At 38.4% G+C, this 23,067-nt stretch overlaps 1 protein-coding gene across 2 annotated transcripts in view; it reads right to left on the bottom strand.

Annotated features, from left to right (window-relative positions):
- DSE (dermatan sulfate epimerase) overlaps positions 1-23,067 on the bottom strand; it is a 61,622-nt gene that overhangs the window by 8,738 nt on the left and 29,817 nt on the right. The window contains exon 3 of one of the 2 annotated variants that reach the window (XM_063097549.1): positions 1,420-1,673. In XM_063097549.1, coding sequence (XP_062953619.1) covers positions 1,420-1,673 — 254 coding nt within the window. Of the gene's footprint in view, positions 1-1,419; positions 1,674-23,067 lie in introns of those variants that run through there. The other variant, XM_063097550.1, reaches the window with a different exon arrangement.

Below are 23,067 nucleotides of genomic sequence, written 5' to 3'. Positions count from 1 at the left end.
GAATGTATATCAGAGCCATTATCAATTTCATCAAAAAATAAATGCATAGGAAAACTCCTGCCAGAGGAGAATATCATTTTGGTCCAATCTAAAACAGTATTTTAGGTGCCTGCTTATTATTTGGCATGATTTTACCTACGATGAAGAATAAAGAAACAAACTACTCCTGCCCTTAAAGAACTAAAAATTTATTAGGGAAATAAAACTATACTAGACTAAAACCCAAGGCTCTAGGCTGAGATCTGGCTCACTCGACGGTTCCTTCCACCATTTCATGATGCTTCTTCATGGGCCTTAGGCCTATAAATGGTTTGATAGTAGGTTCTCACGTTGTTTGCATTTTGATTTTTTTATTTTGTTTTTGTTTTTGTGGGAGTAGGGGCCAAGGGATGCTAGGATGAAAACTCACCCTCCTAATTAACCTTCCCTTAAATTATTATAAATTGAATTTCTATTCTGAGAAAGGCAACAAATCACAGTAGAAAGAGATTGAACTTTGAGACTGGCCAGAATTGGGTCCAAATCCTAGCTACCTTATATGATTGATGTGAGAATAAAATAAAATATGGAAAAGGACTAGCACATGTCATATACTCAATTACTGTTAGTATCTTTTCCTTAAAGACCTAATTAAAAGCGATGGTTGGTTGATGTGACAAGGAAGAAAACTAGATTTGGTAAAATCTGATATTGGATAACCTACAAAATGCTTATTAATTCTTATGGGGAATATAATCAGGAGTTAAATTTTTTTAGATTTCCAAGCTCCAATTATATATTTAATATTCTAATAATTCACTGTGATCTTAGGGTTACTCTTCTTAAATACAATCTTATTCAGTCATTTACAGATTTCCACAAGATTTATAATTAAGTTAGAATTACAAGAACAAAGAAAATGCAACATTGGCAATTATATGTTAAAGCAAAGTAGCTACGCAGTCCACAAAAGTGGTTTTCAATTTTGACATAAATGATCTGGACTGATTGCTTTAAGTCTTTAGAGAAAAAAAATAGTGGTGTTATGATTCACATCCGTGTGCTAGGAATACTCATTTCAAATAACAAACCACCTCTCTAGGTTTTAAAAGCTCCATTTATTTTAGGCTGGCTGTCTTCACTGTCAAAATTACCAGGAAAAATGAATATTCATCACTGAGCCTGTGCTGTAAGGATATGGCCTGCAACAATCATAAGCCATAATTAAATAATCTGCAGGGTAATATAACCAGCAGAAATTTAAAAAGAGATGTCCCTCAATTAACTAAGAGATGCTGTAGGTATTACTTCATCTCATGGCTTAGTTAGGATCCAAGTATGAACATGTACCTAAGAATAGTTACAAAAATGCTTTGTTCACAACATGGCAAGTATGACTGATGTCAGCCCAGGAATCATCTCGGCTGTGTCCACACGCACCTTGATTCATCAGAACTAGGCTTCCTGTGAGCAAAGCCATGCAGTTGGTGGGCTGGTGATTGTGCAGGTATTGAAATCCCCATCCTCTCCTGTATGAAGTTTCATACATATATCCCGAGGCATTGGCAATCACTTCAAGAAACTTCTCCTGTTGTGTCTTGCTCAGGTAGTTGTACAAGAAGTCATAAGCAGTGGCAAAACCAACCAGGGAGTGAGCAAGCGGGACCTCATCCCAAGGAGCATCTTTCACCAGCCTATAAAGGAAAAATAAACCATGTAAATGCGTGCAGTAAGGCTCACAGCTTTCATCACACTCCTTAAGTGTCTCTTTTCCACAACTATAGGGCACAAGTGAAGATATAATCCAAGAGGTTTAATGACATGGAATTGACTTCCCTCCACATTAGACACAAGCATACAATTTGTCTCACGTAAAAATTAGAGTTAACACTGTTCTCTCTCAGGCTTCTGGTGACAGCAAGATTTTGAGAATTTTTCTTCTGATTTTTCATTCTTGATGAGAGGCAGCAGGACATATTCAAAGAGCTGTAAAGCACAGAACATGTATGGCCGGGCAAAATTCTCTGGAGTCCCCATTCCACTAGTGCTCACCCCTCCCTTTTTACTTACATAAGGGATTCTCAGTTCTATTCTACGGCAGCCTTGCTGAAACAGTTGGACATATACATTCCATCTTATTTCCCATAACTGGTCAATGTGAAGGCATCATGGTCTATAAGATCTACGTGGTCAACACCATGATTGATGGGAAGAGTGGCTAAAATGCTGATATAACTGAGTGGGAGCTGATTCTCAGAATTTCTATTTCTCATCCTTTTCCATAAAATGAACTGCACTGTCTTCAATGTCCTTTCAATATCTTTCAGAGAAGTCTAAAAGCAGATCTTCTGTAAAGTATTACACTGTCATTTTCTAGGAAGTTAAATTTCTGCTAGCCTGGCTATATTATTCTACAAATATTTTATTAGTGTGTGGCCTGAATTAAACAGGAAGCAAAAAAGGATGTTTCACAATCAGAACTCTAAGGAATTATGCAGAAACCCTCCCTATCTGTTCAGGATGTATTTAAGTAATCTCTAAGAGAGGGAAACAAATGAAAAGTGTGCCATACCCGTGGGAGGTAGAAGAAAGCTGTCAATTAGGGATTAAACTAAAGCTTATTTCTATGCCGTGCACCTACTTTGGCAATCTAGTGAAGGCTTAGCCTCCTTCTCAAAATGTTTTAAAACTCTTAAGATATAGTATGTAGGGATACAAAGAAATCTATTATTTTGAGATATAATTAATACATATATTTAAAAAAATAATGATATAGATGCTTCTTTATTAAGGCATTAAAAAGCAGGGCTAGTAACTAGCATAATTTATAAGCAGTGATGAGCATAAATTGAGATGTCTATAACAACTGTAACGTGATATGAAATATCTGTGATATCTATCTGTAACAAAGTTACAGGTTCTCCCAATACTATTATAGGTGGTTATCTCTCTACTCATGATTGGAAGAAATGCTAAATTTTGGCTCAAGTTAGTGAAAATTAAGATACATCATTTTCCCCAAACAAACCCCACAGACCTCAGGTTAAAAATACTTAAAAATGTTCTGAGAGACTACCTCTTCAGATTATGTTCTTCCTTTAGAAGCTGATACTAGAGAAGTGATCTTGGTGAGGCCTTCCTTGGTCAGCCTTTCAGAATTCCAAAATCTTCCCAACTAACAGTATTTCATTCCCCTTCCTTTCTTTTTTTGTCCCCTTAGCAAATATATGTTTGTATACATATATCTATATATACCCTACTAGAATTTAAATTCTATGAGGGCAGATTTTTTTTTTTCTGTTGTGTTCACAACTGGTTCCCTAAAGACAGAACATAAATACTTTTGCAAAGAAAGAATAAAATGAAGGAACAAACCTACAAAACTAGGCCATGCTGTTGACAATGATTACATGCTCATTATAAAATCAGGAATTTGGAGGGATGCCTTTGTATTTAGTAATAATTTCAGTGTTTAGTTAGCTGTACTGGTGATACAGCCTCGTGCCAAAAAACTTAGATTGATGAATTTCTTAACCATTTGCCACACACAAAGACACCTTGCGCTAGCCAGTCAGCTTGCCAGCATGTGTACTGCTCGTAAACAGATTGTGAGAGTTTGAATTAATTCTCTACTTCTAGGAAAAAACCAACTTGTACTGCATGATCACTGCCAGGGAGTTGAGAACTGACTCATGGTGATTAGCAGAGAAGTCAAGTCCTTTGTCTCCCAGCCCTGTGTCATAGTACCGTGTCATGATACATCTATAAATGACAGTGTATACACCTAGCCATGATAAAGCTGATGCCATGAACTGCTACTACCTACCAAACTCTTACGTCTGGTTAACAAATGAGCTTATTTTTACAGATAATTAAACATTTGATATATTTCTCATCCTTCATGAAATACCGTGCAAATTTCTATGAAATTTTTCAAGCCCCAACATAGAGTTTGCTATTTTGAGCAGTTTCCAATTCAACAAAACACTAGCACACCAATAGAAAAAAATTTTATGGTTCCTTCAGGTTCATCCATATATCATTATGAAAGGTAACCTGTAATAGCTATAGTGGTAAAAGGTTATCTAAATCCTTTAGCAATACAATCTTATCCAGCCTCAGATATAAAGTGCAATAATGGAACAGACCATATTTTACAGGCATGGAACCAAAGGAAATTTGCTCCTAACTCATGGATGTTAGCAGAGAAATGCTTTTACTGAATGTAACCCTGACCAGTGGTTAATCAATTTACTGGAAAACCTGGTTAAATGGGTGTCTTAGTCCATTTTCTGTTGCTATAACAGAATACACAGACTGGGTAATTTATAAAGAATAGAGGCTTATGTAGTTCATGCTTCTGGAGGCTGAGAAGTCCAAGAGCAAGACAGCAGCTTCTGGTGAGGGCTTTTGTACTGCATCATAATATGGCAGAAAAGCAGAAGGGCAAGCAAGCACATATGAAAGACAAGGAAGGACAAAGGGCACCCACCTGCTTGCTTTTTAACAACTGCTCTCAAGATAATTAACCTAGTCCCTTGAGAAAGGCATTAGTCCCATCACGAGGACAGTGCCTCTTTAAGGTCCCACGACCTCTCAATACCTTTACACCAGCAATTAAATTTCAATGTGAGTTTTGTTGGGGACAAACCATATTCAAACCGCAGCAGGGAGGATTCATAAAAAAACCAAAACAATAGGCCAGCCCGTGGCTCACTCGGTAGAGTACGGTGCTGATAACACCAAGGCCACGGGTTCGGATCCTATATAGGGATGGCCGGTTTGCTCACTGGCTGAGTGTGGTGCTGACAACACCAAGCCAAGGGTTGAGATCCCCTTACCTGTCATCTTTAAAAAAAAAAAAAAAAAAAAAAACCAAAACATTAACTTATGGATTTAGTTTCAACTTAAAATATATCGGTATGTACACACATCCACCAATCTTTTGAAGGTGAGCCAAAGTTTGTTCTTTCAATATAGGTCTAAAGGTAGAGTTTCATTGCTCTTTCCAGCAAAGAACACACATAACACATCATCACAATTTCCAGCTTTTTGGTTTCTTTATAATATAGGAAGAAATCAGAGATACTTGTGAAGGAATACAGAATACTTCCAGATTCATGAGTTTTTCTCTGACCTTTTACAAATCTCATCCACACTGTAATGGATTGAATTATGTCCCCCCAAAACTCACTGAAGTTTGAATTGTGTCCCCCAAGTCTAAGCATTAGAAACTTTGCTCCCACTGTGGCTGTTAGGAGGGTAGAAAATCCCGTTATGGTAATTAAAGAGCGGAGACTTGGGGAGGTGACTGGATTGTAGGACGATGCTGTACTGAATGGATTAAAAATGGTAGTCAGGGGCATGGCTCTGAGGGCTTAAGGAGAGTCTGACTCTCTCAGCTCTCTCTGCTCTGCCGTTTTCACAATGTGATACCCTAAAGTCACTGAAGTCACCACCAAAGAAAGCCTTCACCAGCTGTGCTCCCTGAACTTCGGACTTCCTAGCCTCTGAAACTGTAAGCAATAAATTTTGTTTTCTAATTATGTCCCTAAGGGCCCATCCAAATACCTCCACATCGAGGGCTAAGACTTCAACATGAATGGGGGGGGGGGACACAAAATACACAATTTAGTCTATAGCAACTATTTCATTTACGCAAATACTGTTAAAAAAAATACTTGGAATAAAAGAAGTAAGGTATTTAAATCTAAGAGGTGCCAAGAGATCACTGATACTTATTTGAATTAATTGATAGTATATAAGAAGTAAACACTAGAAATAACAGGACAACTCACAACTCTCTTAGTAATGCTATTATGGTTATAGTCCTATTTCCTAGCACTTTTCAGAGCCTAACAATTTTATACCAGGCTATTCCATATGTAGGTATGTCCTGAAGATCATGATTTAATCCATTGTACAGACAAATCTGTGTATTTTTTTAAAATGTATTTAAATGAGGCCCTACTGTTTGTTAAACCTTTCCAATAAAGCAACAGAACTCCATTAAAGTGATCCATCTTTCTTCCTTATTTTCAGAATAACAAAGTATAGTTTTATACACCTATAAAATATTTACTTAGAAAATTCATAAAGTAGAAGACTCATGTTTAAAAATCTGATTTTATACACTAAATAGTGTGGAACTACAAATTTAAGAGAAAATAAAATAAGCTTTCAAAGAATTACAAATTTAAATTCAGAACACAGCAGGAACTCTTTGGAATTTCACATTAGCCAGCTTCACGGCCACTGTGTCTGCTGTATACATGCCACACCTCTGCCTACACTGGGTACTTGGCCACACCACCAAAATATGCCAAAACGAGGTCAATTCTATTTTCAAATAGTCTGTTCATTCTAAAAGTTTCCTGAAGACAGTAACCTGATAGAAAGTCATTCAACTTCAACTGAACACCTTTGTGTGTTTGGAAACAACCTCCAATAAGTTAGGAGAGTCACGTACAACCACTCCTTTTAAAAACATGACTAATGCTGGTGGTGATTCATCTTTTTTCCCTGTTTCAAATGTGAAAACTAACCAGGAATGTTAAATGTCAGTAATATGCTAAATTTTGTAAGTAATTCCTATAAAATTTAGCCAAAAGGAAGTGGATTTCTAACGTGTGTGGCCTCGCTTGTGGAGCATATCAGGGCCTTGACAATGACTTGCAGAGAAGAGCAAAGCAAGCCTGGAATATAGAGAGACTTGACCTAGAAGGCTTGGAGTGAGTGGCCAGCAATCCAAGGGCATGTTCAACTAAACTCTGGCTTGGCTTGGTGTCCATATACAAAATGTTTGACCAGGTGGCTAAGGGTTGACGTTGGCATCGTCAAGCAAAATGCAATATTTATAGTTGGGAGGAAAGAGAGAGGCTGTACTTCATATTAATTAAGCACAAAGTAGGTGCCGAGCCCTTTACATACTTTATTTCATCTTTACACCTCACATTAGGTGTTATACCCCCGTTTTATAAACTGTGAAAATGGACACCAACGCAGAAACAAGGCATGAGATCTGAGAAAAGGGGCAGACATTAGAAGAAGAGATACTGCAATTCTGTGCTCATGTGGTTGCTCAGGGCCCACCCAAGGAACACAAGACACCAATCACGTGGAATTCCTGAAACAACTCTTTCCCTTCCCACAGATCTCTGATGAGCCTGGGGCTCCTAACGCACTACTCTAGGTGGAGCTGGCCCAGGAGCTGGTGGGTCTGACCTGCATGCACAGGACCTTCGGTCCCTCAGGCCAGTAACAAAGATTCTCTCCTCTGAGCCGTCTTCTCACTAGGTCTCAACCTCGGTCTATAAAGACTCAAATACATGACTAACATAGTTTCCAACAGCTCAAGGCTATATCCCTAAAATGACCCTATTTCCCCTTAAAGTGCCTGCATGAGAAACTCAAGGCTGCCAAAAAATTTTACTGTTTGTTCCAGGCAACCCTTGAGGATAGGGTCTCTGTCTTCCAGTCTCTGTGGGAGGACAGAATTCTGCCTTTGATAATTGCCAGCTCACAGACACAGCTGGCATAATTGCATACACACTGACTAACCATTGTAATTTTTCATTTCCCTGGCTCTACTAAGCCTCAATTGCCCCCCCTCCATATTCCTTCATTCTCCCTTTAAAATGCCCATTCACCACTGTACAAATCAAAGTTCAATTATGTTTACATTGAACCTATTTCCTTATGGAAATGGTTATCACTGATTAAAATCTACTCTTGCCACTTTAGCATCTGGTTTTGTTTATCTTTGGTACTAGTCAGGGACAGAGTACACAGAAATGGACGAGCTTTCCTTTTTCAACATCTTCTTTGGAAATAAAACCACTTTCACTGGGAACAACTGCTAGAAGGATAACAGTGTGACAGAATGGGAACTGACTGTATATTAAGACATCTTCAGAAAAAGTAACTTATCAGCCCTGAAATGTAAAAGACTATTTCCTTCCACAATCTATATTTCCAGATTCATTAAATCACTAGATTTAATATAGCAGAATACTACTACTTTCTTTCATTTTAATGCTATAAATTCAATATCCCAAATATTAAATTCTAAAATGCAAAAATTTAAGTCAGATTGGCCCCACTCCAGCAAAATATTGAGTCAATTATGCAAAAGTAGAAACAAAAGGAACATGTTTTTACTTACATGAAAAATATTCTAAATGATTTTTACATCAATGAATTGATCTGAGCATCAAAATATACCAAGTTAATGCAAACAAAATGTGGAGTAGTGTTGTTAAATAGGAAAAGGCATTGCCATGTCATTATTGCAGTGTTTAATCTACTGACATGAAATCTTATTACCCAAATACCCAAGTATGCTACTCAACCATAATCTATTTAAGTAGAATTAAACAGCAATTACAATACCTTTTAACTAACCAATTTTGCCTTGGGCTAGTGTTCAACTTGAAAAGGTAAGAGGGAGAAACATGATAAATAAAATTATTAAAATTTGGTAACAAGACCTCTGTTCTGGTGGAATGGCAGTGCTCAAAGGACTAGGGTTAAAAACAGGCTTACATATCAAATTCTAATGACAAATTTTGAAGGAATATATTGTAATGGACAAATTATGAAATCTGAAAAGGTACAACGAAAAAATAACCCAGATTGCCTATATAGTTCGAATGATTTTTACCCATTTTAAAAAGTGGCTTAGTATTTTATATGTTTAATATGTTTTACATTTATGTGTAAAATGTAAAATATGTTTCAAAGAATTCTGTTGGACAATGTATTGATGTCATCACCTCAGTCAATGACTACACAAGCATCCAATAGTCATGTGAGAAACCATACCTGGAAGTAGTCAATTTGATTTTGAGAAAAAAATCAAATACACAATAGCCAGGATGATGGAGGGTGGCTATCCCTGCTAGAGACAAAAGTGTAATTTACAAACGCTGGCTCTGACAGTAACTGATCAGTAATAATAATTGTAAGTATTTATTTATTCATCTTTACAAAATTGAATACAAATTTTATAACATGCAGTATTAAAAACATGCCATCTATTTAGAAGCCAGCATGATAAAGGAGGGGTAAAAAGTCTACGATCAAGAGTAAAGATCTAAGCACCAAGTGTCTCCCAAGAAAAAAGGTTTAGCCAAATTATCAGCCCTGTAGTGTAGTTAAAAAATGCCCCCTGCACAGAGTAGACAATCAGCTGTTTAGAACCTGTGATAGACAGAAAAATGGTCCCCTCAAAGATGTCCATATACTAATCCTCAGAATCTATACATTGCCTTCCATGGCAAAAGGGATTTTGCAGATGTAATTAAGGACCGTGTGATGGGAGATTATCCCAGATTATCTGGGTCAGCCCAATGTAATCACATGGGTCCTTAAATGCAAAGAACCTTGCCTAGCTATGGTCAGAGGGAGATGTGACTATGGGGGAATAATCAGAGAGATGTAACATTGCTGGTTTGAAGATGGAGGAAAGGAGCCGTAAGCAAAGGAGTGTGTCTTCTAGAAGCTCGGAAAAAGAAAGGAAAAGAATTCTGCCCTAGAACCTCCAAAAAGGTATGTAGCCCTACTAACACCTTGATTTTAGCCCAGTGAGACCCATGTTAGACTTACACAGAACTGTAAGATAAATGTGTATCGTTTTAAGCCACTAAGTTTGCGGTAATTTGTTACAGCAACAAGAGGAAACTAATATAAACCCCATTCTTATATATGATTAGGCAGTCAAGGACTATCAAAGATTTGAGAAAATCTCATAATAAGACAGAAAAGACCCAAATAAACAAAATGATTAATGTAACTTAGGACAAATTAAATCATTCAGGTAAAAGAAAATTTCAAAACAAACAAACAAACAAAAAGGGGCTCCTGAAAATGAAAAACAAAATAGTAGGAAGGTAAGCTCAATAGAAGTGTTGGGGGAAAGCTGAAGCAGTCCTGAGAAAGCAGAAAAATGAGAAAATTAAATAGAAAACAAGAAAAAAGAGAGGAGTGGCCCAAGAGGTTGAATATCTGAACAAGAACAGAACTAAAAAGGAAAACAAACAAAAAGAAAGGAGAAGAAATCCAAACATATAAATAAAATGTCCTAAAACTACAGGGCCTAAGTTTCCAGATCAAAAGAAGCCATCAAACACAGCACAAAGATGAAAACAGACCCATCTCAAGCCAGGACACACCATTCTGTAATTTCATAACACTGGTTACACAGAAAAGACTCTAGAAACTTTAGGGTGTAAAATCAGGTTTCAAAAGAAGCACCATGAATCAGAGTGAGATCAGACATCTCAATAGCAACACTAGAAGCTGGAATACAAAGGAATAATACCTCCAAAACTAAGACAGAGAATTAGCAGACAACAATTCCACACCATTTAAACATAAGAGAATAGAAACAAACATCCAAGTTCTCAAAATTTACCTCTCAAAAACCCTTTCTCTGGAAACCGGTGGAGAATTTCTCCAAATTAGGACATATATCAAGATAGAAGACAACATGGGACCCATGCCACAAGAGCTACAACACAAGACAGAAGAGAACAAGGTAACAGCTGTACAGTAGACCTAGCATTCAAGCAATCTAGATCATGCAAGTCAAAATTCCATAGGAGTTACTTGTTCAAGAAGATGAATTATTAAGAAAAATGTCTTATTAAGAATGTGTTGGGGCCGGCCCTGTGGCTCACTCGGGAGAGTGCGGCGCTGGGAGTGCCAAGGCCGCGGGTTCGAATCCTATATAGGGATGGCCGGTGCGCTCACTGGCTGAGCGTGGTGAGGACCGCACCGTGCGGAGGGTTGCATCCCCTTACCGGTCAAAAAAAAAAAAAAAAAAGAATGTGTTGCTTGAATGGACTGAGAGAAGATTTATATAACCAGTTGAGAGTCTGGCTGGTAATGAGTGATAAGTATACAGAAAACAAAGCAAACAAAACAAACAAAACAAAAAAGCTGTTAATCCTAGAGGACATATGTTGTATACAAATTGAAAAGCCATTATAGTATACAATATGGCTCAACTGCCCATAGCTTTGGCCTTATTAAAATATGTAAACACTTAATATTCACCTTATTAAAATGACAATGTCTCCACAAAATACCATAGATCTATACTGTAAATAAAATTACAACATATCTGCCTAAGAGTGAGAGACAGATGATGTATCTATAAGCCAAGGAACGCCACGGATTGACTACAACCACCAGAAGCTAGGAGAGCAGGAAGGGACAAGTTCTCTTTCGGAGCTTCCAGAAGAAACCAACCCTGCTGACATCTCGATTTCAGACATCTAGCCTCCCGAACTGTGAGAGAGTGTGTGTGTTGTTTTAAGCCACCTGTGTGTGGTACTTTGTTACAGCAGTCCTAGCAACAAATACACTGGCCTTAAAGAATCTGACCTGCCATCTTCTACCCTCCCCACCATCTTCCTGCTGCTGCCTGAACATCTAGTTACTTTCCTGCTTACTTTAAAGAGCAATCCCCTAATATTTTGACAAAACAACATGCAAAAGGACTCAGAATGACCTGAGGTATGAAGTTTAAAAATGTCAGGGACATTTTAACAATGACAAAAACTATAGTCAAATTGCTAAATCTTGCTGTTAGGAAAATACCAAAACCAAAGTGAGGCAGACCTTCAAGTCCTAGCACACATGAAATGATATTTTACTTTCTCTTACAGTAAGGTTAATATCTACCCAATATTTCTGATTTTTAATGTTTCATCAATTTTTTTTTCCTTTTATAATATCTTCTTAAAGGTTTTGCTGAAGTTGTGTAGAGCTTCATAAAATCAGGAGGCCTTTTAAAACAGTGAATGAACTGTGACTGATTTTATTCTGGGCTCCAATAGGAAATAATGCACTGCAGAGTTTATTCCACTCAGCCCTGGAAACCTGAAATATAATCATTAATCACAGACTTGCACTGCTTCTTAATGAAAAAAAGATGCTTCCCAACATATTTTGGGAACAAGCATTCTAAACTCACAAGTTACAAGGAAGTTACCTCAAAGAGTAGAGCAATCCTCTCACTGGAGATGTTCAAGAAGAGGGAAATTAAGAAGGGATTCTTTGGAAAGGAATCATGTGTTTATCAGAATGTGAGGCAGGGTTTTCAAACTATAAACAGATTATGAAATGAATATAATGGTTTGTGACCGGCATATTTCTAATGGAATTGGATGGAATGGAAAGGAACAGAAAATAGCAGAGTACAAAGCATGATTTAAATGCAAGGGCTGTTTTGTGAAACTTTTATTTTATAAATTTATATACGTAAAGTTAAAGTTATGGGTGCGTTGGGTTGTGACGTAAACTTTGTTTCTTTGAGTCACAGTCAAAAGAGATTTGAGCGTCATTGACTTAGAGGGTGAAAGTGATACCCAAGAAGCCAACCATCAGCTGCGGACTGCAGCCAGAGAGACCATGCCTGCTTCAGGGGCAGGAGCTGGGCTGAAACCCAGACTGCCCGGGCACTTTCCAGCAGAGGGTCTGGAGCCAGCACCAAGGGAAATCCCACTGCAAAGGACCCCCATTTTGGAAGTAAGCAAAGGACAACAAATTAGTTCCAGGGCAGAGTTTAAACGGTGGGAACAGCAAATAATCCAACACAGAAATGAAAGAAAAAACAAAATACCCACAGATCAGAGACAAAGTTTCATATTAACTAGTAAAGGTCTTTTTACACCAAAGAACACCTATATCACCTAGAAAGACTGGAAGTCCCCTGGGCTACAAAGCCAGAAATGGGGGAGGGCCAGGGGCCACAGCAATGCCCCCCCCCCCGCCCCCACACCTGCAACCAATCCTGAGGGTGGGGGAGGAGGGCCTGGGCCACGCCCCCCCATACACAGCTGGCCCAGCAGAGGCCACAGAGTTGCTGCAGGAAGTGCCCCTAGCTTGGGAGCTGGTGGGGGGCCTCGGCCACGCCCCCCTGACACGTGCAACCAGTCTGGTGATGACCACCAAGCTGTTGCAAGAAGGGCCCTGGGTTCCTGAGCTGGGATGTTGGGGGGTGAGTGCTTTTGCACCCAGCCTGGAAAGGACCAAGCCACAGCTGGAAGCGCCCCTGGTCTCCCCTGTGGGAATGAGGGGGGTGCCACAGGCCTCAACCCCACCCCTCCTCCTTTCATCCCATTTCCTTCCCCTTTCTCCTCTCCCTCCTCCCTCCCAACTGCTCTGCTACAACATCCTAGAATATAAACAAATAATATTAATAAAATTACATTTTCTTTAAAAAAAAAAAAAAAAGATCACCGGGAAAGAACCCAGGAACCCAGAGCAGTCCAGAATGCAGAAGGTTCTGTGTGAAGGCGGCAGCTCAGCATCTGAATGGGCACAGGCAGGCAATTTAGGAAGGAAGAAATCATTTATCACTGTGTGGAAAAAAAACAAGGAAAGCACCCCCTGCCCCTAAAACAAGTTTATGTGGCTTTTAAGCTATTCACATTCAAGAGAGGTAAAGAAATTATGCCTGTGACAGCACCCTGTACCAATAATATTTTTAAAAATTGTATATCCTGGGAAGGGAGTTTCAAAGAGTACGTCTTAAAAAGTAATCTGGCAGTAGAGTACAAAGAAGTCAGTCTGGAACTTTTCTTTGTGAATCATAAAAAATGTTGTGGGATGTGTTATCTCATATGTTGCCACATAACAGAATTAATAAACTAAATTTAAATTAAATTAGGAGCCAAATTTGTGAGCTATCTTCAACAGGACGTGGCATTAAACATCTTTCCAAATTTTAGATCTAGAGTCATCCATCATATTGAAAATAAAAGTTAACCCCAAATGTTGAATGCAATCTCATTCTCTCCATCTTCTCTGACCAAGTGACAGGCCGTAGTGGAAAAGCAGAAAGCAAAAGATTCAAACTGGATGTAGTAATATCTTAAAATATTTCCCATGTCAACAGTTTTTCCAAAGAAGGTAAAATAGTCATGTGGTTTTTTAAAAATTATGGCCAAGAGTTTAGAAAGGGTAGATATTGAAGTTAATATAAAATTTTAGCAATATATGCAGATTTTATTTATTCTTATTGCTTCCTTTCCCCAGATTCTTTCTTCTAATAGTGACTTCACTGTAGATGAATAACAGATCTGAACTAAAAACTGCACACTAAATTGTTACAAGCCCAAATCACTATCCACATTTCATCAAGAATCTTTTTCTTTTTCTTTTTAACTTCAGAAGCAGCAGCATGATTCACTCAAGCTGATGCTCTCCTCCCGGAGCGCCGCCAGCATGATGCTTCATTTTGACTTTGGCTCCAGAAAGTGATTTGAGGACACCCATGTGGCTGAAATGCTGTATTAGCACCTCAACTTTTCTTCTCATTCTTCTGCCTGTTATTCATGTATTTATTGCAGTACAACTACTTTAATTAAATATGACCTTCTTTGAACTTTCCTTCCATATTTTATATTAAAGGTTTTTTTCTGGTGACAACTATATATATATATATATATATATATATATATATTTTTTTTTTTTTTTAAAGTCAATAAGCCACTGGCAAACAGGAAGTAGCTAAAAATAAAGCTTGACAGATGGGAACTAGATATCTCTTTCAGAGATGACAGGCACTTCAACACAGTACATCCAAAACGAAACCTTTACTAGCATTCCCCAACAGCTCCAAGTGTTACAAGCTCACTGAGGTTCTACCATCCCCTCAGCACCCCATAAAGAACATTCTTTGTCCCCCTCTGGTCCTCAAATACAATGGTCAAGTCTTATAAATGCTAATTCTATCACTGGAAACTAACACTTTTTTCCTTTCTGAGTCCCTATTCCAGGCTCTCATCTGGATAAACACAAAAGACCTGACTGGCCTTCCTGGTTTGACCTCTGCAATCTACTCCCACATGTGGTCAGAGATTCTTTCTAAAACATAAATCTGCAGCATGAGAAACTAACAGCCATTTCATGTCTCCTTATGAGAGAGAAATCAGCCACCTCCTATGCTTGTGTCTGAGTGATCAAAACTGAGTTGAATCAAGTCTCATAATCCTGCTGTCAGTTTGCAGGGAAAACCAATGGCCCAGCCTCTTCCAGAGAGAAAGTGTGAAGAAAATAAAGGGATGCAAGAGAAACTGCAGATAAAAAAGACTTCAGAGACATTTTAAAATGAATAAGACTAAACTATAACACCTAGGGATGCACACTTGGATGAAGTGTAAAGAAACACAGGACGCAATGACTGTTGTAGAGTCAGGGTAGTCTTCGTGGGGAGGGAGGGAGATATGATTGGAATGGAGCCTACAGAGGGGCTTCTGGGAGTGGCTGGCAAAGTTTTATTCCCTGACCTTTGTTATGATTACCAGGGTGTTTGCTTTAAAATACTTTACTAAGCTATACATTTGTTTGCACGGTGTTCTAGTTTTATTTACAATGAAAAGGTTAACACACACACAAATCTGAGCATGCCACTGCCCCAGTAAACTCTTCAATGGCCTCACAGTGCTTGTGAGAAAATGTCCAAGCTCCCTCACATGGTGGACAAGGCTTGGCAGCATTTGTCTCTTATTAAACATCTCAATGCTTGCTAAACTCCTCCCTACATTGAATCTTTAGTCCCTCAAAAACATTCTGCTTTCTTAGGTCTCTGGGCCTTTGGACATCAGTTACCTCAGCTTGGAACAGTCCAATACGGCTCCCTTCCCCCCTTCACTTGGCTGATTCCTACTTGTCCTTCAGGCCCCAGCAGAAAAGGCTTTCCCGATGCTCCAGTGCTGGAAGAGTACCTCTAGTTCTTCCCATTACACACAGGACTTTCCCCATCACAGCACTTATCACCTATATTAATACAGTCTAGAAGTTTATCTCTCCCACAGATCAGCAACTCTAGGCAAAACAGATGCATAATTTGCCCTCAAATGTTTGTATCCCCAATACCTAGCAAAATGCCTAGAATGGAATACAAAATAAACATATAAAATAAATATGTGCACACATTTATTCATAAATAAAAATTGCTTTTGTTGGTATTGATTTATAAAAAGGCAAAATATAAGAAATAGTTAAAAATAATAATAGCTAGCACCTATGCCACATACTGTTTCATTAACTAATCCTCTTAACACCACTATGAGGTAAGTATTATATTTATCCCCAATTTACAGATGAGGAAACTGAGCCATGGAGAAGCCAAGTAACATGCCCAAGGTCATGCAGCTCATAAATGGGATTAGAACACAGGCAGTCTGGCTCCACAGCCCTTGCTCTTAATTTCAATAAAGTATCCCTCCCACTGCTTGCTTTACACCTCTACCATTCACTCCAAAGATTGAAGCAGGTGGCTTTCAAGAGAATAAAAACAAAACTCTGTTGTGGTTTCCTGATAGGGAGTATACATGGACATTACACACATGTCAGACGACAGACACCAAAATCTAAGGGGTCAGAAGAGAATACCAGGTGCAGGAGGAGCACTTCAAAGAGGAATTAATCCTAGACTCTCTGGTGAGCTATGCACTCGGATGTCAAATCCTGACATTCCTCCTGTGGCCTCCAAGTGGGTCAAAGGTACAATGTTTCTGTGATTACAGACTGACAGACAAAAGGCTGATGACAGGCTGATCTTCAGAGTGAAACTGAGGCCAGAGAAACCTGAGTAGCCATGGTGCACAGGGCACCCAATCAGATTCAAAGCTGTATACAGACCCAGGACCTCTGCTCTTCATAAACTTAGACTCTCAATCCAAATAAGTTCATTCATTCATTTATTCAAGTGTTTTTGTGGCAGGTATACCCTATTAGGCTCTCAGGACTCAAGGGTAAAAAATGCTGGTACTACCCTCAATAAGCTTGTGTGCTGGTGGGGGTGATAAACAAATAAACCAAGAATTACAGTGCAAGTGGAACATCCTCTTAAGAGTTTTGCATGGGCTCCTTAGAGCACCTCAATCACAATGCCATGGTAGGCGTAGAAGGAGGAGTCCAGCAGATTTCTTGGAAGAAGTTTCTTTGGGGCTGCATCTAGAAGACATACACTCCTGGTCACACAACCAAGTAAGCAACCCAGTTACTACTGCAAACCAGTGAGCTGAATGAAAAATAATAACTATGGGAATTGAGAGGGATGAGAGGCTAGAGAAAATGTAATGGAGGAAGAAGTTAAGCTGGATCATCAAGTATGGATAGGGTTGGAGAGAAAGGAGAAAGGAAAGGAACGGATGAGTCTGGAATCCCTGCAGGTAGAAAGGCCAGCTCAGGGCTGGTCTGTAAACTTACTACTGCCCAGACTCAGGACAGAGGTGAAAATGCCAGTGCACACGGTCCAAGCAGACCACTGGGAAGACTGCATGTCAATCCCTATCAGTGAAAACCTTTAAAACAATAAAATCACCAAATTCTAGGGAAAAAAAAAAAAGACTTTAAAAATCTGTAAGCTCTGGATGGGGACATGTTTTATGATGGTGGTAACAATAAGCTGATTTTCTTTTCTTTTTTAACCTCTGAAAGACACTTTTTTCCTCAAAAGCTCACCTATATTCAACAATGACAGAATCAACAACAGCAAAAAGCATTCTTATAGTAACAAGAGTAAAGAACAGAATGAGGGGAGAGGCAAGAGAAAAATGATTATGGGTGGAGTGTAGTACCAGCAGTGCAAAAGCCACCAAACAGTTAAAAAATAGAAGATGGTGAACTTATAAGAATTAGCAGATATGCCAGTAGGTCTTTATAGTAATAAAGATGCACCAAGATATTTGCCAAGAGTATCTACGAGTCCTTGTAATGATAACAGGGACAGAGGGCTTTGAAAGTCATCTATCCACACAGCAGATGATGATATCAATAAAGTGAGACAATAAAATGGACAAAAGAAATAGACAGTAACACAAAAAGACATGTGAAAAAAATCAACTCTCTTTTCTCTCCCATAAACCCACTCTCCTATACTGCTCGTCTCATCCGGCCATCAGTATGCAACCTCTCTCTCCCTCACAACTTAAATTTTAGTGTGCCTCAGAATCACATGGGGGATTCATTAAAAGTGCAGGTTCTTTGGCTTACTCCAAGAGACTGTGATTCAGTGAGTCTAGGTGGGAATCTGTCTTTTTATGTATACCCTACATGCTGAAAGAATCACACTTTTCCTATATCCAATCAATCTCTGTGTGGATTTCCTGTGCTAAATGTCTCTTAAATTCATTCCTTATTCTCTCCACCCTCACTGTCTTAATTGTAGCATTCATTTCTCTCCTAGACTAATGTTAAAAGCTTCTAACCAGTTTCTCTCCTTTGATTCATACCTTCCAAGCCATCCTCCACACAAGGCTTTCTAAACCACAGGCTTATGAGAGTTAAGCAATCATCTGGTCCTTGACTATGCTTCCTCCTGCTGTCCAAAGCCAGAATTTTGACACTGGAAAGGAAAAGGAAAGATGGATGAGAAAGACTGTGTTAGCATGGCGAAAATGTGTTCCCTTAAGAAATAATGGCAGAAGGAGATGAGTAAAAGGCCATTCTGAAGATATCTAAGGTAAAATGAACTACCCAGCTTTACAACTGACTACATGAGCACACTCATTACATTACTACTCCAGTTGCTATAAATATCTATGCAGCATTAGCAAGAACTTAATGTCAGCAAGACCCTACATCTTAAATGGTGTTAGAACTGAATAGTTATTCTATCCAACAGATAAAGCCAACTTTTAAAAAAATGATTGTGAACATCACTGAAATAGTATGCAGATGTACATGCAGCACTTGCCAACTAACATTTTCCCTCAAGATATGGGGCAAGGAATGGACAAAATTCAAATATCATGCTTGCCAAGTTTTTATATTAGAAAAATTTAAGAACTAGATTGTAAAGACTGCATGTTATTTAATACATTTGTGTTGCCTTTGTATATGTGGTGAGGGGCACTGACTGAGAACTCCATTAAAAGGGGAATGAGAATTCTCCTGGCCTTCGGGCTGGCCAGTTAGCTCAGCTGGTTAGAGCATGGTGTTCTAACACCAAGGTCAACAGTTCAGATCCCTGTACCGGCCAGCTGCTGCAGAAAACAAAAGAAACGAAATGAAAATGTAAAAAAAAAAAAAAAAAAAAAAAAATTCTTCTGGCCTTGAGCACAGCTCTCTCTGTAACTCTGAAAGCCCATGTTGCATTTAAAAAGGCAACAGATGACACTCAAAGGTGGGACACTGGAGAGAAAGTGTCACTCATCAGTATAAGTTGAGGGTCACACCAATTCTGAATCTTAAAGACAAACAACAAATAGATGTGACAAAGAAAATTACATTTAGATTTCTTTTCAATTGTATATGACTACAGCTGTCATAAAATATTTTAAGTTATTGCTAGAAAGAAGCATTATTGGAATTCCTTTACCCTCACCCACATATGAAACAGATGGAGAACAGTTTAGAGTTTGTATTAGCTGAACATCCTATTTAGAGTGTGACTGTTCAACACACAACTGTTCAATAACCTGCATGCCTGACTTTGCTTCTCCTCAGTTCCTTTTTACAAGCTTCCTCTTGCCACAGGTCACTTGACCTCGATTCTTGCCCCAAATCCATTTGTAATGAGGCTGGCAAAACCTACTTATTAAATGGCATTCAAGAAGGGAATTCTCAATGGCCAGGTTCCTAACACATGTGTTTCTATAAATTTTAAAGAATCTAATCAATTGCAAAGCCTTGTAGTCATCAGTTATTTTACCCTTCTATTTGTATGGATCAGAAGCAGATTGAAAGGGGATAGTTTTCTTTAGGTCAAAGAATAAAAGGAACAGAGAAAAAGAGAGGCAGAAAGAGTGAGGGAGAGAAGGGTAAGAGAAAGGAAAAACATGAATGAGAAAAAACCAGAGGAACGGGGGGCCTGGGTTTTCTGACAGCCCAACATTTGTTTCCCAAGTCCAGTTTAATGGATTCCAGGTGCATTCTGGGCTAAGCCTCCCAGCCTTCGTCACTGTAAGATCATGACGGGAAAACCTGATCTTTTTACTCAACGTGCTGTGGCTCCACATGTCAGCCCAGCTACATCCTCCCCCATTTGATTCTCAGCCTTAACTTACAATTTAGAAAAGTAAAAAGCCTCAGAAACAGCGGCAGGGAACTGCCTCTGGAGCCCAGCAGGCGCACTGAGAAAGGCAGGCACACTCTTCATTTCAGTACGTACAGCAATGAAACTGACTGGTTCGTTTCAATACACCAAAGGTTTTTCTTTTTTCTCTATTTTATTTTGCAAATACACTCTCAGAAGTTTGCAATCCACATGCAAGGATTTAAATACTGTTTGTTGCGGGGAAAAAAAATACAATTACTTCTCTGTTCAAAAGTTCAACTTTCTTTGTTTCCCTCCCCAGTTCTCCTGATTTCCTGTAGCTAACTGGCTGCCATGCAAGAGTGAAGTAATTTCTTTCTTCTGTGATTTATTTTCTGTCTACGGGTAAGTAAGTAAAAATACTATAATGAAAGGGAGAATGATTCATAACAAATACTTTTCCAAAACAACTCCAGAGTGACAGAGTATGCAGAATGGAGTACTGTGTATCAAGAAACCTAAGAATAAAGTTGTATGTTCATACTATTCCTGTGTATTAACAACAAACCTTTTAGTGAAACTATGTGCTGACCATATAATGCTAAGAGCTTTACATGGAACGTCTCATTTAGTCCTTGGAACAACCTCGCATGGAAGGAGTCATCCACATTTTATAGATGAAGAAATAGGTTTACAGAGGTTAAGAAACCTGCCAAAGGACACGTGGCTAATAAAATGTCAAGGTGCAAGAACAGACCTGCCTCCCAAGACCACTATGCCAGGCTTGTTCCCCAGAGTCTACAATTTAAGATGAAAGCCTGCTGCCTGGAACTGCACACTGGATAACTCTATGCCATCAACCAGGGCTTGATCAACAAACCCTCTTTGCTACAATCCTACCTTAAGTCTCTTTTAAATGCATTCATGTCCCCATATTATTAAGTGAAATATGGTAAGCTTAACTGCACCTTTCTTAAGTGATTCAGGATCTGTATTGTTTTCCAATAAGTGTTTGAGTGACTTTTGTTTGTTTTGAGCTCTAGAAGATCACTAAGAATTTGCTGAGGAGTGTAATGCCAACTTCAGGACAACCTGTCTACCAAGAGCTTGGCTGAGCTACACAATGTACAGGCGGCAGCCTGATGGATATGCAGCCATTTCCTTTTTCTACATATGCAAAATTCTGCTGAAGGATTAAGGAAGACTAGGAAAAAAAAGTGGCCTGGGCTAAACTATATGTCCATCCTCCCCACACACACACCTTGGTCGCATCCAGGTTTTAGTGAACTTTGTTTTGGAGATCCTCCACGGAGGAATACATGCATGGGCAGAAGAGGCATGGTCCTGCCCTTAGCCTAGTCTGGAGTAAGGAAACAGCACCGTGCAATTCATTACACATGTGCTGTAAGGATGTTTACAAGAATATTGTGAGGGTTCTTCATGAAAACCGCAGGAGAAACTTCTTTCTGATCCTTCGGCCAAGAGTAGCAGTTTTTCTGTAGAGTAACTGATCTGTTTTTAATCTCATGGGCACTGTAAACTTCAAAATGGACTAAGCCTCCTTTCGCTGCTGCTAAAAAAAACCTCAGAAGCCACTTGTGGCCCACTCATGGTGTATAAGATGCATTTTAGCAATTGTCTCATCGCTCGTCTGCTCGATGTTCCCAATCTTTTTTCCCTTCTTTGTTTTCGCAGCTACAACTAATTTGAATCTTATATTTTGTTTTCTTAATCTTTTAGGCGAAAGGTATAGTAGAAAAAAGTATAAATAAGTTAATAAATATATACATCCATATTATGAAAAATTTTGAAAAGTAGAATAATATGTGCTGATTCTAAAAACTTATCCTAAGAAGTGATTTTTTAAAATTTCCTTTTAAATCTTTACTAAGCACTGTTTTTATTATTTTTCTACCTTAAAGTTTAAGCTCTTGAAGAAAAAAAAATTGATGGAATATTTTAAGTTATTTGAAATCCAGCTTTTTTTTATTTTTATTTTTATCTTTTAACTATGTAAGGACTGCATGCAGAAAGCAACCATTCATAAATGAGGAAAGCCCCATGCGTCAACTGGCATACACAGAACTTACTCTAGTGACTAAGTGATATTGTATTAAAAAATTTAATTCACTCAAAGTGCGATAAATGCATTTTCCAAAGTTGCCAGCCTTAGATTTATGATCTTAGCTCATTAAGCTTTCGAAAAGTGGCTGTAGGTTAAGTTCTAATCAATCTTTTATATAACACAGAGCCAACTACAACCCAAATACTAGCTCTTATTTGGAAGGCAAGATCTATAAGGGGAAAAAAGGCTTAATTAAAAGGGTAAAAACAAAGACATTATTGGTGATGCTGGAAATAATTTGCCATAATATTAGGTTAAAATAATATCTTTTTAAATTTGATTTTTAGAACTAAGTTAAGCACAATCTTAAATTACTCTGTTACTTTTATTGTGATGAAGAATGTGTGAGCATTAGCAGAAAGGAGAACAAAGGACAGAGTTTTTGAGGGAGGATGTGGGCACCTCTGCAAAGGCAGATACAGCACACAGTCTCATCTTTCTGTGGTGCCCGATTGTCTGGATATTCAGAGACATACACAATTATAATGCATGCTGCTGTTTTTCAATCGCCATCATTGTCATAATCAATCAGATTCCCTTTCTACTTTGTAGTATGTCAGATGAACACAGTAAAATTAGATAATATTTTCCATTTAACTTTTCTTTTACAATGACCCAAGATTCTTAAGTGACTCTATAAATGTGAACTTTAAGCTCTTTATTTACTAAATGCTCAAGTGAACTACATTAATAAATATTATGTATATATATCTTATATGTATTTCTTTTTAATACCAGACAAGACATACCATTGTTACTTTCACCCAAGTCTCCCACATTGGTGTTACCATTAGACTCTTGTATGCATAAAGAAAGGGCCCAGGGGAGTATCCCTGAAAGTTTTAATGGAACAAAGCCAAAAGGAAAATTTTATGAGTTAAACAGATGTTCTAGCTTTGAGAGCAATTTGAACAAAGATGAGTAAAATCCCCGAACAAATACTATTTTCTTAGAGCCTACGTATTCC

The sequence above is a fragment of the Cynocephalus volans genome, chromosome 5 (genome assembly GCF_027409185.1).
Source record: "Cynocephalus volans isolate mCynVol1 chromosome 5, mCynVol1.pri, whole genome shotgun sequence".
Classification (NCBI taxonomy): Eukaryota; Metazoa; Chordata; class Mammalia; order Dermoptera; family Cynocephalidae; genus Cynocephalus; species Cynocephalus volans.
This window is presented reverse-complemented; position numbering and strand designations above follow the sequence as displayed.